Source organism: Lottia gigantea (genome assembly GCF_000327385.1).
Source record: "Lottia gigantea unplaced genomic scaffold LOTGIsca_50, whole genome shotgun sequence".
Taxonomy (NCBI): Eukaryota; Metazoa; Mollusca; class Gastropoda; family Lottiidae; genus Lottia; species Lottia gigantea.
In genome coordinates this window covers 474473-501602 of record NW_008709716.1, presented here as the reverse complement: position 1 = coordinate 501602, position 27130 = coordinate 474473, and the positions used below count along the sequence as shown (strand labels likewise).

At 32.6% G+C, this 27130-nt stretch overlaps 2 protein-coding genes across 2 annotated transcripts; both read left to right on the top strand.

Moving 5' to 3' along the window:
- Positions 1-13598: 13598 nt before the first annotated feature.
- LOTGIDRAFT_193093 (hypothetical protein) lies at positions 13599-18254 on the top strand. The gene is made up of 5 exons (XM_009062215.1): positions 13599-13963; positions 15905-16045; positions 17346-17418; positions 17679-17797; positions 18114-18254. Exons 2-5 carry the CDS (start codon positions 15961-15963, stop codon positions 18227-18229), a joined length of 393 nt encoding a protein of 130 aa, XP_009060463.1. The 5' UTR covers positions 13599-13963; positions 15905-15960; the 3' UTR covers positions 18230-18254.
- A 3671-nt stretch (positions 18255-21925) lies between these two features.
- LOTGIDRAFT_234387 (hypothetical protein) lies at positions 21926-26941 on the top strand (the record flags this gene model as incomplete). Its single annotated transcript, XM_009062214.1, has 5 exons — positions 21926-21944; positions 22439-22639; positions 23662-24031; positions 24220-24302; positions 25709-26941. The coding sequence occupies 5 exons, from the start codon at positions 21926-21928 to the stop codon at positions 25798-25800; spliced, it is 765 nt and encodes a 254-aa protein (XP_009060462.1). The 3' UTR covers positions 25801-26941.
- Between the last annotated feature and the right edge of the window lie 189 nt (positions 26942-27130).

Sequence of the window (27130 nt, the reverse complement as noted above, 5' to 3'; positions counted from 1 at the left end):
GGCAATGACTCAAAAACCGTTCATCGAAAATGCGTCAAGTTGAAACTTGTCCGAGATCTTAGCAATTCCAATGATCACACCAAGTTTCATCAGAATCGGTTGAAAACTGTAGCTTCAATCCTGCTCACGAACTATTTTTAACAAATTTTGACGTGTTTTTACAAAGTCAAGGGCAATAACTCAAAAACCATTGATTGAAAATGCGTCAAATTAGAACTTGTCCGAGATCTTATCAATTCTAATGATCACACCAAGTTTCATCAGAATCGGTTGAAAACTGTAGCTTCAATCCTGCTCACGAACTATTTTTAACAAATTTTGACGCGTTTTAACAAAGTCAAGGGCAATAACTCAAAAACCGTTCATCGAAAATGCGTCAAATTCGAACTTGTCTGAGATCTTATCAATTCCAATGATCACACCAAGTTTCATCAGAATCGGTTGAAAACTGTAGCTTCAATCCTGCTCACGAACTATTTTTAACAAATTTCGACGCGTTTTAACAAAGTCAAGGACAATAACTCAAAAACTGTTCATCGAAAATGCGTCAAGTTAGAACTTGTCTGAGATCTTATCAATTCCAATGATCACACCAAGTTTCATCAGAATAGGTTGAAAACTGTAGTCTCTATAGTGCTCACAAGAAATGTTGACGGACGGACCGACGGACAGGGGCGACGACAATATATGACCACATATTCATGTGGGCGTATAAAAAGGCATAAAGTGTGACAACAAACTACACAATTTTCTGATTTCTGCATTACTCATCACTTTACAATAGATGAAATGGCTTGGTGACCATCAATTTTAATATATGATTTCTATTCTCTATAATTCAGTATATTTCCAGGAAGATTCTATAAAAAAAGTTTCCCAGCCAAAGCATAAAATATTTATACAAATAGTCATTTGTCAATAGACTAAATGAATAAAGTTAGAACTTGAATGAATCAATAAATTTTAAGTTTGTTAAAGTCAACACTTCTTGGTAACCAAAACAAACAAAGAACTGTTGATAAATATCATCAAATAGGTAGAAACCCTAGAGCAAGTTACAATGTATAATACCATTTGATGTTTCTGATTGTAAATGTCAAAATCATGCATTTAGAGCAAAAATGATCTAGAACCTTAACTTGAATATCAGACAGGTTCGCCATTTTTGGTGGATGATTTGGGTCTTGAATATATGTGAATAGTCTTCAGAAGTAAAAGAAATGTACGATAATCGCACAATGGATTTGAACGCTCAAATTTCAAAGGTCAGCAGTGAACACTATAACTGATTGGCCTAGCTCAAAAAAAAATCCTGTTTCTGAAACTAAGATATGACTGGTCAGATGGATGGTTTAAATTAAAGAAGAATATTTCAAACACACTATATTTGAAACTGTACTAACAATAATTATTTTCATTACCGGTAATTCTATGAGAATGTTAATGGCAATCTTTTCTAGATCTATCATTGAAATGAAAACCATTATGACAGTTTTTTTAGCCACGGCCATCAGAAAGTAATAATCTATCAATATCTATTGTCACTGTGTTTACTTTATGGAATTGATCTCAGAACACTAACCCAGTTTTTTTTTGTCCATAAGCATATTAAACTACAGAAGCGTATTAGGGACATTCAATTTCTTTTTTTTTTAATTTTCAAGTTAATATGTTGAATTTTTCAAGTTAGTATGTTATGTTGAATTTTCAAGTTAGTATGTTCAATTTAGTAACTTGAAAATTCAACATGCTAATTTGAAAATTCAACATAATAAAAAAAAAAAAAAAATTGATGGCCTTAATACGCTTCCGTATTAAACTATGCAGATGGTAGAATAATAAAAATTTTAAGTATCTAATTTGGGCAACTTACCAAATTCAGATATTCCACAATTCCTTCAATAGCTTTAAAACTTACACAGAAACTAATAACTGAATTTTGTTTCTGTTTATTTGTTATTTGTTGAATAATAGGATGAGGTACACTCTGATATTTTACATAAAGTTTCTCAAAATCATCTGTTTTGGCAAATAAATCACAAGACCTGAACATTTCTGCGTGTCTATTTAGAGTTGATTCCTGAAAACCATTCTCTTCTACATTTGATTCTGTTTGTTGGTCTTCAATTACCGTTTCAGGTTTGTCAGATGCCAAACATTCTAAGGAATCTGACTTATTCTTTCCAGTTTTGTTTTTTCGTTTGACTTTTCTCTTCTGTTCAAAATGAACTGCTGATGCCATTTTTTATGCTTGTATCAAAATTATATTACAAAACATGCATTAAAATATTCAATGTTTTAACGGTCAACCCAAATCTAAGCAAACTTTGAACATAGACATGTTTCAAAATCCATTACTCCATGTTATATTCGTATGCATAACATAAAATACTGTTACTTTACTGTACTTTAATATCAAAGCCTTTTAAAACATTTCTCCCTATAATCCTTTCTTCATGTAGAGAAGATAAACACAATATAAAATGTCTGATCACAAGAATATCAGGATATATCCAGGTCCAATATTGATTTATCTTGAGAAGGAACTCAACACCTCATTTGACCACACTGTACTATATAATCACATAATAATCAACATTAATAGAATTATATCAAAAAGAAAAAAATATGATGAATTGCTTCCAGAAGAATTCAATAGCATGAAACTTATTCATAAAGTTTCCATAGCAACCACACCACCAATCCCAAATGGAATATGTTAGTACTTATTATAATTCTATATCATGCAATATGCCTCATGACAGATAAAAAATATTGACTTAAGAATGTGTATTCCAATTTCAATGAGAAAACTCAAAGAACACTAAAGATCCAATCAACCATGAAACCAATGAAATATATCATAAATTATATCCAAATCTAGATGCGGCTCACATTTCTTTTCCTGTGAATGCCAAATTATATAAACAATTTCTACTGCACAATTTTATTTTATATTCATATCTTACTTTGTAAATGTCACTTCCCAAAAGAAAATGCCACAACTCATACAAAAAACTCCTTTCGGTGTTAAAGTGGATTAAATTTCAGTCAGATCAGTCTAATCATTTCTCAAGAAAAGTAATTCATACAACTATTGATTCAAGCTAAAGAATTCTAAAAAGATCATACCATGGAAGGCGTGCCTAACAACTATATTTCTTAACAGTTATTGAGCAATCATAAATTATACTGTATTAACAATGAAATGTTCATAGCCCCATATAACATTCTGAAACATTACAAAGTTTATTACAAAATAATAGTGATCTTGAATAAACTTTAGTATTCAGTGATTGTTGACTATATTTATGGTTAACATATTACAATAATAATACTATTAGAACTATACTAAACAGTGATATGAAAGTTAGTTATTAAGTTGTAAAATCAAGGTATGGATGATTTATCTTTATCTTTACTTTTTAATTAGCAATAGAGTCTAGTCTAGTCAGTTGATTGAAGATCTAAATTTGTTGTTATGAGATTCTGTAAATTGTCTGTTGACATGAAACTCTGTTTAATGAACATTAACATCAGAATCAGATGTCAAGTGAATACACTCTAAGATGTAAAGATAGCTTGTCAGGCAAAGTAAACATATGCCCACATAGCAGCTTAGATAATTTTTTAGATTTCATAAAGATCAGCATGAATCATATTGTGTCAAGTTTCTATTTAATAAACAGAAAATGTTCATTGCAGAAGTAATGAACTCCTTGCCCCAGAACTTATCAATTCAAATGATTGCACCAAGTTTCAAATCGATTGAAAATTGCAGCTTCTTTAGTGCTAATGAACAAAGTTTGACATGTTTAAGTCAAGGGCAATAACTAAACTTATTTTGACAATCAAGATAATATACACCCACTGGCAGCTTTGGTTCTAAATATAAAATATTTGGCAGTAAAGTACTGTTAACAATCACCAATAAAATTTTCAACCTTCAGTCATATACTTCTGTGGAACTTTTTGGAGTGAACAATATTAAAAAAAATTTGTCAAAATCTGGCAAGAATTGAGTGTTTACGAGCAAAATATGGAATAAGTTTTTAAGAGCGAGGTCAATAATTCATCATAAAATAGCTTTCGATTTTCAATTAGGTTCATCCTTGGGTGGTAATAAACAATTTCACCAAGTTTTGTCAATGTCTGTTGAAAATATGCCTTCAGGAATAAACAATTTCACCAAGTTTTGTCAAGAATTGTGCCTTCTAGAATGTTTACAAGCTAAAAAATTGAACATGTTTCCAAGAACAAGGGCAATAACTAAAAACATCTTTTTTATTGCAGTGCGTTCTTCACACATTATCTGACATGATCATCTGTCATACTTAGCGTGTCATACTTAGGTGAATATAAAATGACTCATTTTCGCCCAACCAGAAATGACGTAAAAAGTTAACCATTCATTGCTTATTTCAAATTACTGCTTTTATTCCAAATCTATTTTGACTGTTCATTACTTTTACTGATAAAATTTTACCTAGAAGTAACAGATCAGCCGCCATCTTGAAATGACCAAAATTTTTTTAAAACATTTTTTTGGATCAGATTTACATCAGTTCAATGTCTAGACCATCAGCAATCGATTCTCAACAAAAAGCGTGGGAGTCGATTTTTGAATTTCGATTTAGCTTATTTCCGGATGATTTTTTTCATTGTTGTCTAAAACTGTCAAGGCTCATATCTCATGACCTTGACATTTAGTGACCTTGTGACCTGCACAAAAGTTGTTGCCCCTGACTAGATCTATCCAAAGTTGCCTTTATTTTTGTTGTGCAACCTTAACTTCAGGCTCTACAGCCATTTTAATATCGCGATTTTTAACTTTGAAGAGCTCTGTCACGTGACCTAATTAACATACGACATGATCTCTCCTTCTTGGTGATATGTCACACTTGAGATTTTGATCAAAATTGCACTTCTAAAAATTTGAAAATTTTGTACTAACTTCTATAGTAACTGTGAGTAATTTCACGGTGTCTATAATCCAAGGACACTCACCGTTGCTTTAAAAAGTTTATAACTCTGAATATCTCATGATCTATTGATTGTAAACACTTGAAATTTTAAACATTATTTAACAATATTGACATTTATACTATCACTCCCTTCAATAAACCAGTTAGCCAAACCGGCGTTTATTTTCCACTTAACTGTAGTTTGTCACGTGACAATATGGCGTATGAATACATCGAAAACGAAAACAAGGATTGACCCAAGTTTTTTACCTAGAGTCTAATCTAATTTTACAATTTATTTAAATTTACAACTGTTGTTAATATTTCAATGGAATAATAAATATTTGATAATTCTATCATCCAAATAAGACTGTCTATTTATAGAACTATATTGTTAGGGGCGGTCGGTGAACTTGATTGACAGATATCGGTGAATTAAGCAACAACGGTTTCGGCTATTTTTACAATTAAAAAATAGAACATTTTAGCGTATTTTATCACAAAAGATAAACCAATGTAAATATAAGGAAGCCGGGTCATTTGTCTTGTCACATGATAAACTAGCGTTTATAACGATAACAAGATCCACATTCATTCCTTAATTGTACACATTTAACTTTACATTAAATATTTGCAATTGTTATAACTCGCAAAGTTTGCATTTGTCATCCTCGAAATTTAGCATAAAATAACTCACTAGATAGGACAATAATTGATAAAGCTACATTTGTTTGGGCCTTTTACTTTAAAAAAGGGAATAGGTTTTACAATTCATTAAATTTTGATATTTTGACCATTGACATGCGTGACCTTGATCTTTGCAAGGTCAAAGGACAATGTACTAGGATGTCTATTCATACTTTGATTTTTTGATGTCTGACATATACTTCCGCTTTTACAGATGTAGGAATACAGTAATTTTCAAAACTTTTAAGGCTCATATCTCATTTATTTGACCTTTGTTGACTTTTTGACCAGGACAAAAGTAGTTGCCCTTCGCGAGATCTATCCACAGATGTTCCCATTTTTGTTGTGCAACCTTTACTTCCGGTTCTACAGCAATTTGAAAATTGCAATTTTTAACGTTGAGTAGCTGGGTCACGTGACCTAATTAACATACGGCAAAATTTCTTTTATTTTCTTTAAGTGCACGATCCCACTTGGTATTTTGAGTAAAATTGCGCTTTTTAATATTTGAAAATTTTGTATCGACCTATATGGAAACTGAGCGTAAATTGGTTTTTGCCGTATCAATTCAAGTCTCTGAGATAAAACAACGAATATCTCATCATGTAATGAATGTAGATGCTTGTATTAAACATAATTCAACAATGTACAGCTGATGATGGGTATGACAAAATTGTTGGGGTGGGCCTGGCACATCTGGGTTAGATTCACATTTACCTAACCTGATCAAAAAAAATTTTATAACTAGCAAAGTATTCTTTTCAACCTTTATACTTTGCATCAAAATAGAACACTACTTTGGCCAGTTCCTGATAAAGACATGGTTTTCTGGATTTTGTATTTCAAAAAAAGGAATAGGTTCTATAATTTACAAAATTATACTTTTTAACTTTTTACTTGGATGACCTTGACCTTTGCATGGTCAAAGGTTATTGATCTTGGATGTCCATTCATATGGAGGTCAATTTGCGCCATTAATCCATTCTCTACTGATTTGTCTAATTCACTGATTCAAAGACAAATGTAAAATATCTTATTACCTATTACTTATAATTCAAACAACATAATGATTGAAATGCTAAAATCAAATGTTTATATTCACATGTAACTTAACTAAAGTCCTTTCAAATAGTTTATTTAGCATCTTCCAAAAATCTTTAATAATAAACCACCGTCCTTTTTGATAAATATCAGAAGTATATTTTAAACTCTAAAGTGTCATTTCTAAATTGGAAAATGTTTGTAGTAAAGTGATAAGCACAACTTCTTTTGTGTATTATGTCTTCTGTTTTATCTCAAATGAATTATCTTTTATGCAAATTATCAAGGTCGCGACCCTATTGAATTTTCAGCATTGCTTTGTCATTCTTTTAAACAATGACTGCTCCCAACAAATGTTGTCGGTCTGAAAAATAATAAAATACTGTATCTTCCCCCCTCCCTTCCAAAGAACATCCCATGACCCTTTATATATTTTCATTTCAAAAGAAATCCATTCATCGGGGTTTTCAGAAGAGTTGAAAACTAAACAATGACAAGTATTTTAAGAGTTACCTCCCTCTCCCATGATTTAACTCTCGATTAAACTGGCCCGTAGCTACTAGAAACTCTGGATGCACCATAAATGAGGTGAGTTGACTAGCTCATTTTTATTTTTTAGCTAATGTTCAGTGCATTTAATCAATACATCGAAATAGGTAAGTAATAAGAGTTACACAGAGATCAGAATTAAGCAGATTTATTTAGCGCCGCAATCCGGTAATTGTTAATTGCACAACACTGAATAATATTGAGTATGAGTTATTGCACTAGTTCTTGAAAACGTGTTCAATCTTTAGAAATATTCAATCTTCAGGACTGAATAATAAAACCAAGTTTTGTCAAAATCCAGAAAGAACCATGCCTTTTAGTGTTTAAGAGCTAAATTTGAAAGCGGTCTCAAGAACAAGGGCAATAACTCATCTACATATTTTTCAATTCTTCTGATTTTCAATAGGGTTCATCCTTGGGTGATTACGAACATTCACACCAAGTTTCGTAACAGGGATTACGTGCTAAAAATTGAACGCGTTTTCAAGAACAAGGGTAATAACTCATACCAAATATTTTTCAATTTTTCTGTTTTTCAATAAGGTTTATCCATGGGTGATAACAAACACTCATGCCAAGTTTCGTCAAAATCCATCAAGAATTGTGACTTCTAGAGTGTTTACAACTAAAAATTTAACACATTTTCAAGAACAAGGGCAATAACTAATTTTTTTTTCAATTTTTCTGATTTTTGATAGGGTTTATCCCTGGGTGATTTCAAACACTCACACCAAGTTTCGTCAAAATCCATTAAGAATTGTGTCTTCTAGAGTGTTTACAACCTAAAATTGAACGCGTTTTCAACAACAATGGCAATAACTCATACTGAATATTTTTCAATTATTCTGATTTTCGAAAGGGTTTATCTTTGGGCGATAACCAACACTCATACCAAGTTTCATCAAAATCCATCATGAATTGCACCTTCTAGAGTGTTTACGAGCGCTTCAAGAAAAATAGTAAATAGTAAATATTTTTCGATTCGTCTGATTTTCAATAGGGTTCATCTTTGGGTGATTACAAACAACCATACCAAGTTTCGTCGAAATCAGTCAAGAATTGTGCCTTGTAGAGTGTTTACAAGCAAAAGTTTGTTTTCGAAATGTCAATTCTTTTTTTTTTTTTTTTTTTTTCGTCCACACCTTCCTGAGCTTAGCCTACAATAGTTGCAGCAACCATTCAACATTCACGAACCTTAGATATAGGCGACGATGTGCATAAATATATTTTGGATCTTTTTTGCAAAACCGGAAGTGTCACAGTTCGATATGTGCAAGAATAGATAATCGGCTCTAGAAGTCGTATTTTTCGGTCGATTTTCTTTGGGTTTGCATTTTTGGAATCTACTGTCAAAATCTGAAAGAATAGCAGTTTCAAAATTCGAAAATTTGTCGCAGACATTTTTTTTACCAAATTTTGCATTTTTTTCAATTTTTTTGCTTTTTGTCTGATTAATCTGAAAAAAATTGAGCAAAGACAGTTTAAGAAAGTAAACAAAACGGTACAATCAAATTTTCAACTTCACTTCCGGTTTAAACAGGAAATCTATTTTCACTTCCGGTTGAATAACTTCCGGTGTAATTTGTAGAGGTCAAAAAATTTTATGTTAATAGGTAGACAAAGTTATAACAAAAAAACGAAGAAATAAAAAAAAAAATCCGGACCAGACGTGAAACTATAGCGACCATTTTGATTTTTCTGAAATGATTCGATTTTTATACAGACATAACGGCTTATCCGATTTAAATGATTTTGGTGTCAAATGAAAGAAGATAAAAAAAATTGAATTTTTACATAGTTTAAAGGGTCATATCTCGTGATCTTGACCTTTGATGACCTTGACCTTTATAAGGTTAAAGGTCAATGACCTATTAGTTAATACTTTGACATTTGACCTCCGACATGTACTTCCGAAAACAGCCAAATTCGCAACTTCGGACTGCTCTAGTACGTGACCTAATTAACCTAGAGGGTTAATTTTTTTCGGACCTTATGGACTTTTCATGCTCTTTCCAGTGATATATAACAATCATTTTTTGAAGCAAAACTGAAATTCGTGAAATTTTTAAATTTGAGGTATTTTTAACAATATTTCTGTCTTTTTGAGCTTGGTGTGTATATATCTTATGACCAATTTGATGTAGAACATTGAAACTTGGAACACAACAAGACAATTTGAATATGAATTAACCTATGACAAAAAAGTTGAGGTGGGCGTGGCACATCCAGGTTGAATTACTAATTGCGTACATTTTGGGGAAGGGGCTTAACTCGCATAGGATACATTTGTTCAAAAAGGAACTTTGCACACAATTACCTCATTATTTTGGCCAGTTTGTGTTAATAGGTCAATTGTTTCAGCTTTATAGTTCAAAAAAAGGAACGGGTTTTGAAATTTCCATATTTTCAATTTTCTATTTTGACCTTTATTGACATTTGTTGACCTAAATCTTTTGACCTGTATGCTGTAGAAGATTTAAATTTGAAACACAACATAACATTTAGAATATCTATTAACCTATGCAAAAGAAATTGAGGTGGGCTTGGCACATCCGGGTTAAATTACTCATTATTGACATTTTTGGCAAGGGACATAACTCGCAACGTATACATTTGTTCAAAATGGAACTTTGCATACAATTACTTCATCTGTTAAGCCACGTTGTCTAGAAGTTCCATTGTTTCAGCTTTATAGTTCAAAAAAAGGAACAGGTTTTGAAAATTCAAAATTTTCAATTTTTGACCTTGACCTATATTGACCCTGACTTTTGTAGGATCAAAGGTCATTCACATTGGCTATCTATCTATTTATACTTTTATATTTGCTGTCCTATCTCAACTTCCGGTTTAATAGTCGTATATATTTTAAAATTTTGATGACTTGTATCTTGTAACCTTGACCTTAGTTGGCCATCTCCTTTTCATTGTCAAATTTCATTGACCTTGGCTATCTTCTGATACTTTCATTTGTGAGGTCTGTCTACTTCTGGTATAACAATCTTCCAAAGAATAAACTTTAGACTGCTCTTGCACGTGATGTAATTATTGTAGAAGGCTGATTTTTTCAGAGTCTTTTCCATTTTGCTACATTTGCAAAGTCCCACTCTGTGCCACGTCTGGCTCTAGTGTATTGTTGAATTAGATGGAAGAGTCCAAAAGAAATTTATTGACTTTTCGTGCTAAAAATCTAAACAAGTAGCTCATGTTTCAACATCCATAGCAAGAGTGGTTGATGGGAGACAACTTTTAGTTTTAAAATTGACTAACTAATCAAGTAATAGACAAATCTAGTAAAAAGCACAGTGGAAACCTAAAGGCAAACTGCTCTTTGTTAAAACCATGTCTATCTATAAATAAAGTTGGAACTGTGGTTCACCTTGTCAAAATAATTTTTTATGAGGTTGTAAATTTTGACAAAAGCAAACCATGAAGATAGCGATGACCATCATTATACGCCTGCAATTGTTTTGGCAGTTAAGTCCAGGTAGATGACAAGAGCTATCAGAAAATGAAACATTTTCATACTACAAGAGCTTTATTTCACAGCCTTTTCCTTTTTTCTTCTGATTTTCGAAAAGGGTTCATTCTTAGGTTTTACGACCTAAATATATTTTAAAACTTTTTTAGAACGAGGGCAATAACACATATGTACATTTTTTTTTCCATTTTTTTGCTTTTAAATAGGGTTCATCCTTGGGTGATTAACAATTCCACCAAGTTTCTTTTCAGGAACAAGTGCAATTACTCAATATTAAATATTATTATTTCCTTAGGTAAAACTTGAACGTGTTTTCATGAATAAGGGCAATAACTGATATTAAATCTTTTCAGTCTTAGTCAATCAAGAATTAGTGTGAAAGGCAGGAGAGAAAAAACTCATGTAATAGTGACATTTTGAAGAGACATTAATGAAGTCAATGATGGTGTTTAGGGGTTGGCTTACATATAACAAATAAACTGTCAAAATAACTCAACCACAAGATTTAGAAGGTTCATTTTCACAGCATAGTTCTTTTTTATAAATAATGTCCAAGACAGACTGACAGACGAACTGTTACAGCTAAATAAGTCAATCCTTACAATGCTATGAGACATATTGTTCATTGTATATATGATTGGGCAGCCCTTAGCTGTGGTATAACTATCACTGACATTATTAGCCCATCCTCATTGAATTCATGTCATCATTGTGTAAATACAGTTCACCAACAGGTTAGCACGGGAATTAGCACAGTCATTGAAACTGGTTACAAGGTCTCTGTGTGTGCAATTTTTGAATTCTATTTCTTATATTTTTACACGCATGACAACTGAGATTGCTGAATTGTGTCTTGTCATCACAAAAGAAATTCAACATCGAATTTTCTATTGCATGTCAATGGCACTCATCTGACTTTGGGTCTAAATAAATATTTCATAACCATACACTTAATGACTTCCCTCCATAAAATATCACTTGAAAATGACCCACTCTTCAGTAAAATTCCTCCTTTGCCATCGGTGAAATATATACCATTGAAATTAAAAAAATTGTCATTTGCATATTGCCAATGACTGCCATTCTATCTAAAGCTTGGCACATAACAGGGGTCCAGGTTAAGTCTATTTAAGTGTCTGGTGACTATTGTGGTCTCAAAGGGAAGTAACTCTGGTAAGGGGATTCTAACATCCTTGCCCCACATTTGTCCATTGACATCGACATTGACAAAGAAAGAACAAAGTATGATATAAAGAGATTGACCAACTTCATGAAAAATGGCTTACATGGCAATAGAATTACCAGTACAGTGGTGTAACCTATATTCGTGCATATAAGGATTCAACACCGAATTTCATCAAAATTAAAAAAACAGATTTTTTTTTTTTTATATCTTAGATATTTCTTCAGATATTCTATAAAATAATTAAAATTGGTCTGTTCCAAGTTTCTTTATGAATGCCTCAGTTTTACCCATATTTCATGAGTAACCAACTTGACAACAGCTACGAAATGCGTCACCTATTTTTGTGTAAAATGTTTGATCTATAAATAAATTGAGAAATGAAACAATGATTTGAAAAAAAAAAATTAACTATCATAAGTAAAAACGTGGGAGTAATTCATTGCTAAAATTGTGCTGACATAGAATACACTACTTTGTCACATGACTTTGTTCACTGGAATATATTCTAGCAGTTCAGAAGACACTTGGAAATCTGAGTACAGCTGGGGATTTTAAGGAAATATGGCCGATAAGAAATGGTGACATTTGGTAATAACTGAAATCCACCATTTTGTATATATCAGAAAGAGATAATAAATTTGACATTGCTTTGAAACGACAGGAAAAATTCTGAGTAACCAACTTGACAACGGCTACAAAATGTGTCACCTATTTTGTGTAAAATGTTTGATCTATAAATAAATTGAGAAATGAAACAATGATTTGAAAAAAAGGAAATATGGCCGATAAGAAATTGTGACATTTGGTAATAACTGAAATCCAGATATTTGACATTGCTAAGAAACGACAGGAAAAATTCTGCAGGTCGACGTTGTAGATATAACCCATTTTTATTAAAACATGCCAATGCGGATGTCATGCAAGTAGCACATACATGTCAATCATTTATCATTTCCGCAGATGCACAAAATTGGGAACGCACAAAATTAGACCTGTGACCATTGATGAGATTCTCCTTTTTCCTGTTCAGGTCAGGTGCTGATTGCCAAGATGGTCTTTTCCGCCAAATAAAGAGATTCATAATTTTTCACCAAATTTTTTGATGATAGTTTTATTGTTGCTTTTCCAAATATGATGAAGAGTGGGTTGCATGCTACTTTAACAAATGATCAATATCAAACAATAATTGTAGTACCCTTCTTGTTCAGACTTGTCTACAATTAATGTCAGTTGAATGTTCTACTGCTTGACTAGTATGTTGTTTTATTTATTGAAAAGACCTACCGGTGGAGATACGCCTTCTAAAGATTTTATATTTATGCAAATGGGTAAACTGGTTTGGTGTGCTTCATGTTCACGATCGAAAGCAGCAGGTAAATGTACATATCGCTCTTGAAATTCTCTCCAAGACCGACCTGTTAAAATGCTCGCCATTGTGAAACATTTGTTTACATCCGGTTCAGATCAATTGTACTCGGTGTAACGTAAACTATGAGAAAATGAAATTTTATTCATGTTTAATAGTTTATCTTTCATATCTTAAAGTCCAATGACAAATATGAACGATTCAATCATCAAGAAACTAATATTTTATCTATTCTTACCTTCGAATTTGTTTCAATTTTCAATATTCTTAGATTGTGAAATGATGAAACGATTTTTGAATAACGCAAAGTTTAACTTATATCTGGCAGGGACCATAGACTAATATAGAGTTATATTATATATATATATATAACTCTATGCAGGGGACACAGCTCTTTATACTGATTCAGTATTCAGTATTTGTTTGTTATTCTACTTCATCTATTAATTAGGTCTTGTAGTGATTAGTGAAATTAGATTTATAATCTTAGGCGGGCCTCTTCAGCTCATCTTTGATATTCCATTGCATCGAAAATCAGCTGTCCAGGCCCTATTCCGAGAAACTCTGACCATTCTACGCAGCACAGCTGGGCTGGTAGTGGTTGGATAGGTGTCATAACTTATCCAATAATTGATAGTTGTAGAACTACCTCAACTTATAAGTCCAATGAATCAGCAGAGAAAGACTTACAGGTGGGTGGCTGGCTGGTTGGACCCCTTCAACAGTTTTAAATGTCTTATTATTTAGTTCTTTAAGGGACAGGTGTGCCATTTTTTTCAATTGTTTCTCCATCACACGTCAGTACGTCAGTCAACACGTCAAACACGTCACACGTCGATGCTACCTTATAAAATCAAGAATCATATTATTTTTAGTCACAAAACTGAATTGACAGTAGTGTAACCTATTTTCAACACCGAATTTTGTCAGATTTATAAAACAGAATTTCTTATATTTGTCTCAAAAGTTTCCTCAGATATTCTATGAAATAATTAGAAGTGGTTTGTTTCGATTTTCTGTATGAATCCCCCACTTTGGCTCAGGTTTGAGTTTTGGTGGGACAAAACTGGGTTTTGACCGGCCAGCAGACAAAACTAGTTAAAACCCAAAGCGGAAAAAACACTCTAGAAGGCACAATTCTTGACTGATTTAGTATGAATTATTGCCGTTGTTCTTGGAAATGCTCTAGAAGGCACAACTTCTTGACAGATTTTGATCCTGGTGATTGTAACTGTACTGCCAAATATTTTTATTCAAATTCAAAGCTACCAGCAGGTGTATATTACCTTGTCTGGCAAGCTATCTTAGTATCTATATGTAATTTAACTATGTATGTCTTAATATTATTTTCATTATACTATCTGTATGTACATAATGTATATATAACAATTATAATTTGGAAATTATTGTGTATGATGAAATACATTGGATTAAAGAAAAAAAAGTGTTGCTTTAGTTAGTTTTGACCACTTTTGTCCACTCAAGGGATTTTGGACAGGATGATTTTAACCAGTCAAAACACCACTCTGGACAAAACTTGCCAACCTTGCTTTTGCACATATTTCATGAGTAACCAACTCGACAACAATGCGTCACCTATTTTCGTGTACAAAGTTTGATCTATAAATAAGAAGAGAAAAACATGTGGTATGGATACCCAGTGGTATAATTAACTTCTCTTAGTATTTATCTTTAATATCAATTCATTATAACTAATGAAAACATTTGACTTACAAACTTAGATAAGTAAAACGTAAAAGTGATATATTGCTGAAAAGTCATTGTAACAACTTAAGAATACGGCCCACATTGTGTTCCATTGAATTTTTCTGCTGACACGGAATCCGCTAGTTTGTCATGTGACGTCGTTTGCTGGAATATATTGTAGCAGACAACACTTGGAATTCTGATTACAGCTCCGGGATTATAAGGAAATTCGGCTGTTAAAAAATTGTGATATTTGGTAATAACTGAAATCCGCCATCTTGTTTATGTCAAAGTATACATTAATATATTTTACCTTGCTTGAAACTACTGGATTCATTCTACTAGTATGCAGACAACCCATGTTTATTAAAACAAGCAAATGCGGCGGTTACTCGAGGTCGCACATGTAAATTATTAATCATTTCCGGAGAGGTACGCAAAATAGGTTAGCACGACCATATAGGTATTTTCTATGTCACAGAGTATCTGAAAATGACGAGTCGTCATTTTAAAATTCAAACACGGTTAATTCTGGATACTCATGATTTGAAGCCTCAAATATAGAAGTTGGGCTGTGAACACTATTACTGATTGATTTATGTAAAAAAAAATTCTGTTTCTGAGACTGAAGTATGATTGGTCACAAAGAATGGAGCATGTGTCCTTTTAATGAACACAGCCGAGTGCTGTTGCCTCCTTTGACAATTTGGTTGACCATTATTGGCTCCACCACCTATGATAGAAACAATAACAGACAACTAGCTGAAATACTTCATAGGCATTCCGAACAAAGATGTCAATAAAGAAATTAATCATTTGAGCAATATGGATAAAGATAAGAACCTTCTCATTTTTTATTCTGATCAAGATAGACAAGGTACCCTACATTTGTATTTACTTAAATGTAATTTCTTTATACTTTTCAGTGTACAACATTTCTGATGACAGTAAGACGTGAAGGAAAGGAAACAATAAGTTTGCTATGACAAATCAAAATTCCCCATCACCAACTCCAAAAAGAGCAATTTATGGATTTGTCCTGTATCTGTCAGCTCATTTAGCTTTCTGTAAGAAACTTTTTTTCTTTAAGGCTAAAAGGTATGGGGAGGGGAATTATTGTTGTTATTTCTAATAATACATGAGCTCATACTGTCAAAATCTCAATCTTCAGCAAGATATCATGGATATGTGAAATTGAAAGTAGCAACATGATTTTTATTTCTAAGATTTTATCTAAAAAATAGATACTAATGTAACCAACTGTTCTTCAAGCCCATTTTTATACGCCCACATGAAATGATGAAACTTGTTGTGAATGTTTGTTATCACCCGAGGATGAACCATATTTAAAATCAAAAAGATCAAAAAATGATTTGTATGAGTTATTGCCCTTGTTTCTTGAAAACGTGTTCAATTTTAACCTGTAAACACTCTAGAAGGCAAAATTCCAGACGGATTTTGATGAAACTTGGTGTGAGTGTTTGTAATCTAAACCCTATCGAAAATCATAAGAATTGAAAAATATTCAGTATGAGTTATTGCCCTTGTTCTTGAAAACAATTTTTAGCTCGTAAACTCTCCAGAAGGCACAAATCTTGATGGATTTAGATGAAACTTGGTATGAGTGTTAGTAATCATCCAAGGATGAACCCTATTGAATATCAGAATAATCGAAATTAATTGATATGAGTTTTTGCCCTTGTTCTTGAAAATGCGTTCAATTTTTAGCACCTAAACACTCTAGAAGGTTCAATTATTGACAGATTTTGATGAAACTTTGTGTGAGTGTTTGTTGTCACATAACGATGAAACCTATTGAAAACTGTACTGCCAAATATTTTTATTTAAAATCAAAGCTGCCAGTGGGCGTATATTACTTTGCCTGGCAAGCTATCTTTTTAGTTGTCTGAAAGCAACCGGATAAACTTAAGCTACCTTAACTTGCATTTACTTGGAAGTGGCTCAAAACCTGGCTTGAAACGTTAAGTTAGCTCCTTGTTAACATTAAACCAGAATGTCATGTCTTTGCATGCGCATTTGCCAAAACAAATTCCCGCCATTATTAACTATGTCATAATGCACATGCGTAATGGTATTATGACCTCTGAACTTCCGGATATCTTCCGAGTTAACATTGAAGCTGATTTAACTTTAATGTCCGTCTGAATGCTCACCACTAAACAGTAAACCAGGCTTAAAGAACGGTTGATAATTAAGCTGTCTGAACACAATATTTGATTTTGTTAAAAAATTTTGGCAACTTCTAAAGTTCTGTGGAAGTGTCTTACTTAGGCTTACTTAAATCAAAATAACATCCTTTTTATATAATTTTTATGCCATGGCCTAAACCTACTTCTTGCTTTACAGTGATATATGTTTTGTGGGCATTTTTACCAGATGAGTTGTTACGAGCTGCTGGGTTCACCTATTATCCTAATAAGTAAGTACTTCATGAATATTTATCATGAACTTACTTGAACATAAATAAAGTTAACTGTTGACACCAAACATTAATCTTGTATGACGTCAAGAATACACATATGGTATAAATTTGACATGACAAGTCATAGAAAAAATGAGTGTTTTCTCTAGAGTATGAGACTAAGGATGACTTAAACTTGTTTAATTCAAATGAAATTAGCTTAAAAAAGCAAACAAAATTTTAATCTAATTTTGACATTGATTTGTTTTACTTTTCAGACACTGGGCTATTACTTTTCCTTTTACATTATTTTTGGGGTTTTTACTGGCATTTCCTATATATATGATATTGTCCTATTTTAAATCAGCTCCATTGAATTCTTTAGATACAATTACAGGTATGATATTGATTATGGTTAAAGGCAAGCTGATGGCTTATTTTAATCCTTGTTGTCTATACATTTCATTATTTTAATTTTTATTAAATGCAAGCGGCTGAATTAATGCCTTCAAAATAATAAGAATTGTGAAATAATTTATGGTCCAATCGTTAGTAACGGTCAGTAATGATTACAGCAGGGGTATCTGTTAGTGAAAAACTTTAAAGGTTTGACAGCTAAGATCTGAGGCTTAAGCTGTAACAACAGTTATAGAATGAACTTTTACTGAATAGAATGACTGATTGATATGTACAATTAATGGTTTTTATTTCAGATAATTATGCAAAGGATTTAAAGACTTTTCCGATAGTTGAGGGGCAGATATCACCAATAGCAGATTTAAACATATCACATATTAATAGAAATTTATACTTAGATTACAAATTATGATAGAAAATAAGTGTAAGTCATTTGGAAAATCTTGGTTTTTATTTTGAATCACTTAATAAACAACAATTGACAAACCCAGTCAGTGATAAGTAAGAATCAATGAAGGCAGAATGAGCTGCAGAATCTCATGAAGTTAGTGGAAATATCTAATGTTTCATCTATAGGTCATTTTGTGGCCCTGTTATTTGTTTAATTGACAAATTGTCAGTATAGTCTTACATTGTATCGTAAATGATTTTTATACGCCCCATCTCTTTAAGTGCACGTAGATTTGAAGATCAAATTTGAGCTATTTTCGACCGTTGGAAGCAGAGTTATTGCCCTTGCCCCTAAATCTTGAATATGCTATTTGAAGGAATCAAATGAAATTCGGTATGTGCATACATATTCATGAAACAAAGGTCCGTCCGTCAACATTTGCTTGTAAACGCTCTAAAAACTAGATTTTTTGATGGAATTGAAATTCGGTATGTGTATACATATTCATAGAATGAAGATCAAGTTCGAATTTGAGCTATTTTTGACCGTTAGAAGCAGAGTTATTGCCCATGCATCAAAATCTTGAATATTACCATCCGCATGCCGCGGTGGGCGTATACGGCTGTGGTCCACTATCTTTTAACTACATAATTCATGGTTTTTATACATCCACATTTCTCTTAGTGGAGGATATTGAAGGCATCAAAGTCTGTCCATGATTACATTTCTTCATAAACACTCTAGAATCTATAATTTTTAGCCGATTGTAATAAATTGAGTAGGAATAGGCCTATATAATTGTAAAGCAAAGATTTTTTCATCCAAATTTCTTATGACTAATAAAAAAAATATGAAGATCAAGTGAGAGCATTTTGTAAGTATTGTGAAACACAGTACTATAATAATTTCTTTTCCAAATCTCAAATTTAAGCTTTGCGCGATACTTCTTCTAACCCAGTCATTATTATTTCTTACAATTTGTTCCATTTTATTTTCTTTTAAACTATTGTTCTGCTTATTTTATAATCTTTGTAGTAAATAATTAGTCAGAAAGTTATTTGATCTGTTGGATAACAAAATAATTCATACTTGCATGTCCTTTATTTGATATGTCATAAGTTCCATTTTTCTAGTTTTTTATATCTTTTTGTGTCATTTTACTACTGAATTGGACTATAAATATTGAATTTATCTTAATATTTGTAAGAAAATTTATAAGAAAAATCTTTAGAATATGACAATAAAGGATAATAAATGTCATTGTTTTGTGTAAAGTTATGGAAAAGAGAATGATGAATATTAGGCGTTTTTTTCCTTTTTTCTGTGTAATTTTCATAACCTTATGATGATGAATAAATAATTTTTGACATTAAATATGATTTCATATCACGCAATGTCATTCCTGAACTTTCAATCCTTCTTTTTATGTTTAAATCTTTGAACTCTTAAGACTCTTTCCACATTCAATGTGAAAGTATATTGCCCTCATGTCTCTCACCAGAGAGATACTTCAGATTTGATTTTGTTAAGTAACTAAGTGCTATTATTATGAGATACTTCAAGATACATATTTATATACATACGAATTCTGTAGTCCTATAAGTATTTCAATGTAGAGCGGTAAAAGCTAATAATCACCTGACCAGAATTGGTAATTTCTTACTTACTAATACAAGTAAGTTAAGCTCACTGTTTGATGAACTGGCTGAGTCTTGCAGGCGCGAGTTGCGCCCCCTATTTCATTATTTATTGTTTTTATACGCCCACACGTCTGCCTGCCTGCCTGCCTGACTGTCTAAGTTATTGCCGTTGTTCTTGAATTGATTGTGGACACTATAGGGAGCTGGTTTCTTGATGGATTTGACGAAACTTGTTGTGAGTGTTTCACCCAAGGATGAACCCTATTGAAAATCAGACGAATCGAACGATATTTACTATGAGTTATTGCCCTTGTTCTTGAATAGTTTGTGGACACAATAGAGAGCTGGTTTCTTGATGGATTTTGACGAGACTTGGTGTGGGTGTTCGTAATCACCCAAGGATGAACCCTATTTAAAATCAGACGAATCGAAAAATATTTATTATGAGTTATTGCCCTTGTTCTTGAATTGTTTGTGGACACGATAGAGAGCTGGTTTCTTGATGGATTTTGACGAAACTTCGTGTGAGTCTTTGTAAGCACCCACGGATGAACCTTATTGAAAAGCAGATGAATCGAAAAAATATTTACAATGAGTTATTGCCCTTGTTCTTGAATTGTTTGTGGACGCGATAGAGAGCTGGTTTCTTGATGGATTTTGACGAAAGTTGGTGTGAGTGTTTGTAACCACCCAAGGATAAATCCTATATAGCCGTCGCCCCTGTCCGTCCGTCCGTCTGTCTGTCTGTCCGTCTGTCTGTCTGTCTGTCTGTCCGTAAATATATAACTGTCTTAACACAAAGATTTGCAACTTGCTGCCACTCAAAAGATTCAATTCTACATGGATTATATGAAACTTGAGATGTTAGATTAATCCCACTTAAATAAAAAAAAAAAGCTATAAATAAAACCCATGAAATATGAAAATTTCACTCTCAGAAACATTTATTTACTGATAACTCTTGTCAATCTCCCGGACAAATTAGCTGCCATAAGCCTACAAATGTTGGCGTATCACGATTGCATCGCTATTTTATTACTTTAACAGGCTGCCACGAACTATGTCGCGAAGAATTTTCTTTAAAGGGACAGATGCGCCATTTTTTTACCAATCATATCTTAGTTTCAGAAACGGGGATTTTCTAGCTAAGCCAATCAGTAATAGTGTTCACAGCTCACCGCAGTCATTTGAGCCTTCAAGTCCATGCGTGTCCATAATTATCCGTGTTTGAATGTTAAAGACACGCTGTGATATATAGAAAAGACATATAGAAATAGTGAGTAAAATTCCTAGTTTGAAGTCTAATTAAAGAATGATGCTATTCTGAAGATTAACCTATTTACATATATTCAAGACTCCCAAAATGGCATCTGTCCCTTTAACTCATTGAGTAACTTAATTTCTATCGATTGTGAGTCAGTATCATCACCAGTTGGAACTACTAAGTCGTAACGCTACTTTAAGGAATGACACATCATTCATGAAGCTTCCAGCATCTGAGGGAGAACACTCGGGCGAAGCGTAATCAGACACCGTATTATCTGCATATCATTTTATTCCGATGTCTACGCAGATGTCAATAATATCTTTATTCTTCAAGATCAACTTCATCGTTTTTTGAATTTTAATCAGGATACACTTCGCCTAATAATACTCCTGAAATTATTACTATATATACATGTATACTAAACCTGTAACAAGATGCGACTATAATTATGAGCTATTTGAATTTAGTTCCTTTTTTCTGATATATTTCGTCTCCATTGTAATCAAAAAGGTTTTTTCCGCAGTCCAGTTCAAATTTCGTTATTTATAACCAATCAAAGCATGTTATGTAGGATTCGTTTCTTATAACATTGACGATTGTGGGATAGCTAAACTTAAGGAACAATAATAACATGAACAAAAATGTAGGCCTACAATAGTATTGTTAGTTCCTTGATTATAATAATCGCTGCATGAGAGATAATGAGATGATTAATAAAGTCAAGATATTAACGAAAGTCTATACTGGTTTTGTTGAATTGGAGGGGAAGTTTATAGAGTAGTATCGCCAAACTTTTGTGAGAGAGTCAGCATGTCGCCGAAGTGTACCAGTAAGTTTTGAGCACACCGTTGGATTAACGTTTGCCTAAATGTATAATGTTGTTTTGTAAAATGTATGCATTTCTATGTATGTAGAAAGTTTATTTGTAGATGTTTTGGAAGTATTTATTTGTACTGTTGTCCGCTAATGCTATGACATGAAGTTGAGAAAAATTCCTTGAATTGTATTCAAAACTTTCACATAAATTCATTCTTACATCTAGTCATTAATTAAGTATCCAGCACCGAGAAATATTTTCACGACATTACTGTTTACACGATTCGGGACACGAATTTGAGAAGCCTAACTGGTTTTGTTGAAGATAGCCTAATATATTATCACACTGACAATAAAACACTCAACATGATACGTAATAATTTGACACTCACAAAAAAAACATGAGAACTTCATTTTATTCTTCCATTCGTTTTCCTCCTGGCGTGGACTGAAGACAAATCTTCAGAATGAAGTCACATTTTATTGGATTACTGATTGTTCTTATAGTGATTTGTGTAACCTACATACAGTGTCAACAACAGCAGCGACAGAGTATTCAACAACTTTTAGGTGGTCAACGAAAATTAACTGACTCTTGTACATATCTTCAAACAAGAAGCAGTATTTGGGGTGAAAACAGTTCCCCATTTTATTTCAATATTACAGGATTTTATGGATATCAGATCAGAAGCGGCCAACCTCTTGAGGGTAAGCAATGAAATGAATAAAGGTCTTGGCAGAAGAATTGCTATGAAGTTGATTTTTGACAATTTGACTGATTTCCAAATTATAGTGTGAACGTATTATATTCGCATCCTGCATTTTATGCAATTTAAAATGGTTATCAATATCATTACATTTTTACAATGAAAACAGGGCATATGTCCACAAACAACATTGTCATTTTGGGCTTGGGCTTTTGGAGCCACCACAGATTTGGTATTCATAGATGCATCGATGAGATCTTGCACAACATGGAATCCGCGCTCTTTCATTGTGGGTACTGACGTTAAATGAACCAAACTAAATCAATTTTGCCTGTCGTACATGTACAGAGATTGGATAATGACGCAACATAGAGGGCCTTTGCTTGTAATTAGAGATGAGAGTTTGATTTTCGCGATTCTTTGATGAACTATCTGTGAATTATTTCCATTGAATTAGTAAAATTGCCTTGTGTCAGAGGCAACAGTTCTGATCAGAATAAGTATTGCTCTGAAAAGCTTACTGATTTTTCTATGACGTATTGCCCGGTATTTTTTTCGGTTTTTGATTTTTATTACATCCACAATTAAAGATACAGGTTTGCCATTTTCGGAGGTGGATTTAGGTAATAAATGTACAGTCTTCAGAAGTACCAGAAGTGTACGAAAATGGCATAATTCTTTCAAAAAGACCTCAAATTGGGAATTTATCTTTCTATTTCTAAATATGTCTTTTTATATGACAGTCTCGAGAAATGACGATCAAACGCGGATAGTTCTGGACACAAATGGATTAAAAGCTCAAAATTCGACGTAGAACATTATTAAATAATAGAACACAATTTTATTGAATGTGATCTCTACCCCCAAATGTCGCTAAAGGATTATTGTGAACACTATTACTGATAAGCTTAGCTAAAAAATTCCGGTTTTAAAATTGACATCAATATCATTTAGCTTATATATTTAACGTCGTTCATTTCTGCAATTCATGAAATAACCTAAAATTTATCTTTATCATTTCAGTTACCATTAAGCGCTGGTCATCCATAACACCAGACAATTTTACTGACTTTTTCATGTATGCCACCCCTACAGCACCGAGAGGAATTGCTCAAATGAACGGGCAAGGTGTTCCAGGCATGCCAGTATTATATCTAGGAGTATTTAAATTAGTACCACCATATAATACAGGGGGCAGAGGATTTACCTGTGACCCAAGAGCAATTGGATATGATGCTTTTGGAAGTGTTGAAGAGAGACGAATTCTGATTAAAAGAGCTATGGAGCCTAACAAACCGTACTGGCATAATAGAAAGCCTTATGTCCGCAAATATACTTCCGTTTTGTGGTTTCCTACAGAAATGGCGATGAATGTACCTTCTATTCAGTTTATGTAAGTAAAGTAATTCGCATCATCTTCTCTTGAAAATGTTTGATGGTCTGAACAAATTACTCTTACAAACCAACGATTTAAAAGAAAAACGGATACATAATACAGTAATGTACTTTTGCAGATTTATCAGATGAAAGTCATTAGAAGTTATAGTAGACTTCAATTTAAAGATATAATTTGTATTTTAGAGGTAAGGTCAAATCAGATGGACATTGGTATGAAATAAAATCACGAAGCTTTGTTCCATATATCCCACCAGATCCCATGTCAAGTAAGTATATACTGATTTTGTATTTTACCTACAGATCGTCCTTAAGGCTTAGCCATATCAGGACCCAAGTAAGTTATGCCAAAAAGCCTTCGAATGTGCATGTTCCTTTAGCAACGGTGCGATTATAATGATCTTCTAGCCGTTGCTCTCACCATCTCATATTCGAGTCATTAATTTTGATTGGTAGAGAGTTTACTTCCCTACTAATTATATTAATTCAAACAACATTTTGCGGAAAAATGTTTGAAGTACCAAATTTACTTTTTTTAGCTCAAATTTCATGGTTGAGTTGTTGTCATAGTGCCAAACAGCATTGATAGTTTTCAGAGCAAGAATAAAAAAAATTTGTATGCCTCCTTGAATAATATTCACATTTATTCCAAAAGACTTGCGAATCAATGATACCACAAAACAAGTCCGACTACACACGAGTTATGCCCCTCTCTCATTTTGTCGTTACCTGGAAAAATCCCAAGTTCGAAGGGATGAACCATTTGTGAGTTATTGCCCTCCCCATGACTTAAGTAGAAAATAAAAATACGTTAAATTTTGGCTTATAGACGCGATAAATGTTAATATATTTGCTGATCTTAATAAACTCTGGTACCGGTATCTATGTAAAATATTGTTGAGATCACACTAAAATTCAAATTTGGCTATCATTGGGTGAATTGTGTGTTATTCATTGCAATTCGCGGGTCAAATACTCAAATTTGACTTCAGTTCTTATATTGATAGATCAAACACAAGTTAAACAACAGGACTTAGACTAGTAAAACGCTTACAGATAGAAACTGATAGATAAAAAGTTTTTTTTGTCCGACCTTGATGATCTTGAAAAGCAACATGTAGCCTACAATAATAATGGATTTCTTGTTTTAATACACTTTCTATTGCCTAAGTTCCTTGTATTTTTATATAAGTGAAGAATAATTATCTGAATTTTCCTGACAGCTATGCACAAACTGGTTCACATTATACGTCTATATACAGACACTAGTATACCTTCTGATATGACATAAAGATTAATATATTGTCACTGGAGTAATTATTTCAAGCATAAACTCTTTCATAAACGTAAATAACACTGTCTTTACCTTACTCTTGTGGCTCACGATGTTTTATTTCTGGAATGTTTACATGATATTAAATTTACCGATCCATAAATACACGGCTTTTATAAATCATTATGCTGTGTGCAATTTTTGGCAATCTGTCTGCAATCGTATGAACCATAGAAGGAAATTGCCGAGTTTGTCGATCAAAGGCATTCCGGAAACCTTATTTTGAACCCTTCCGGCTTAACTGCAATTCTAATCTTATGGACGATGACATAATACTTATCTCAGCCGTAATAATATCAAACACATTTTTGCCCTACCTTTATATATTTTTTCTTTTTTCAGCAATGTATAGCTCTTTATCTCAAGTTTCAAGTATGTCACAGAATATGAGACAATTTGAAAGACAAGCTGATGCTGCTACTGCTGCTCTATGATGATATGGTATCTGATAAGAAATGATGAGTTTGTTGGTATCCGTGTTGATTTTGTGTTGATATTTGTAAAAACGTTCTTTGAAATTTCGTACCTATCTTATCGACCCTTTTTTACGTCTACGACACGTGTAAATAACAATGTAAAAAAGGTGTTATAGGAATCTTAGAGTTAATATGAAGGAGATTCTACAGTACATTATAGACAAATTTTACTTTCAATATATGTCGTGACCCTTTAAATTGGAGCTGATTTAACATTTCTTGTTTAAAGGCATACTACCTCTTGGAATGAATATACAATTTCTGATTTTCACATATTTGGCCAATTAGGGTAGACCTATTATATTCATCCCAGGTCCAATAGTGCCATAGCTTTACAACAGAAGCTCTGTAATCAGATGAATCTATAAAACTAAGCAATTATATCCTTAAAGCAGCGTATCTATATACGATTGAAAAACGTTGTTTTAGGGATTTATCAGATTAAATAGGGATTCTGTTGCATATTTATGACACCAGGTAGGTCCACTTATACGTATATAATCTTATTGGCCAAGTTAGAGAATTTAAATTTTATGTGCATTTTACGAGGCTTAGTACATGTATCTTCAAATCACTTTGCAAAATGAAAATTCTTTATGAAAATTCTTTGTTATGGATGCTTTGTAATCAACTGAAGAGTCAGGGACAAAGAAGTTGTGTACATGTTCAAAATCTTTATTTCATTGCCAATATTTCACCAATCTAAATAAAATGTAGATGTCGGTATTTCGTTTCGTATTTTTATTGCAGGTCGTTCACTTTAGTCGTTACTCTTGAAACGAAATAAATTGAGTTGCATCTTGATATCTGATCTGATATCGCAATGATCCCGTTTTAGCCAAAAATATTGAATTCTATAATAATATAGTATTGAATATTTTATGTAATGAAATGACTTTAAATCTTTAAACCACTCAAATGGATTGGAAGCACCAAACAAAATTCAATATTAATTCGGATTCTATTTGTCTCTGTGTAAGGTGTTCATTCAAATACCTTATCTATAATGTTATATTCACTTGCTATATACGTAAAAATTTAAGTGTTAGGTGTTATAAACTAATTGATGCACTTGTAATAAAGTTTAGTTGAAAGGTCAAATCTTGTTATCTCTGAGCTAGTCAACTCGCAAATCTATATATCACGAATGAAAATCATTTATCTTTTTCAAAAGACTGCTGAGGAAATTTGTATATTACAATATTTAGTATAAAGAAGAATGAAGTTAATTGTCATTGATATCATAAGTTGATATATCAGCCCCTAGTCACTATTTACAAGTGCAATT

Coding starts and splice junctions, on each gene's coding strand:
- LOTGIDRAFT_193093 (XM_009062215.1), top strand. CDS start 15,961: ATGACAAATCAAAATTCCCCATCACCAACTCCAAAAAGAGCAATTTAT. Junction 16,046..17,345: donor GTCAGCTCATTTAGCTTTCT/GTAAGAAACTTT, acceptor CTTGCTTTACAG/TGATATATGTTTTGTGGGCA. Junction 17,419..17,678: donor TTCACCTATTATCCTAATAA/GTAAGTACTTCA, acceptor TTTACTTTTCAG/ACACTGGGCTATTACTTTTC.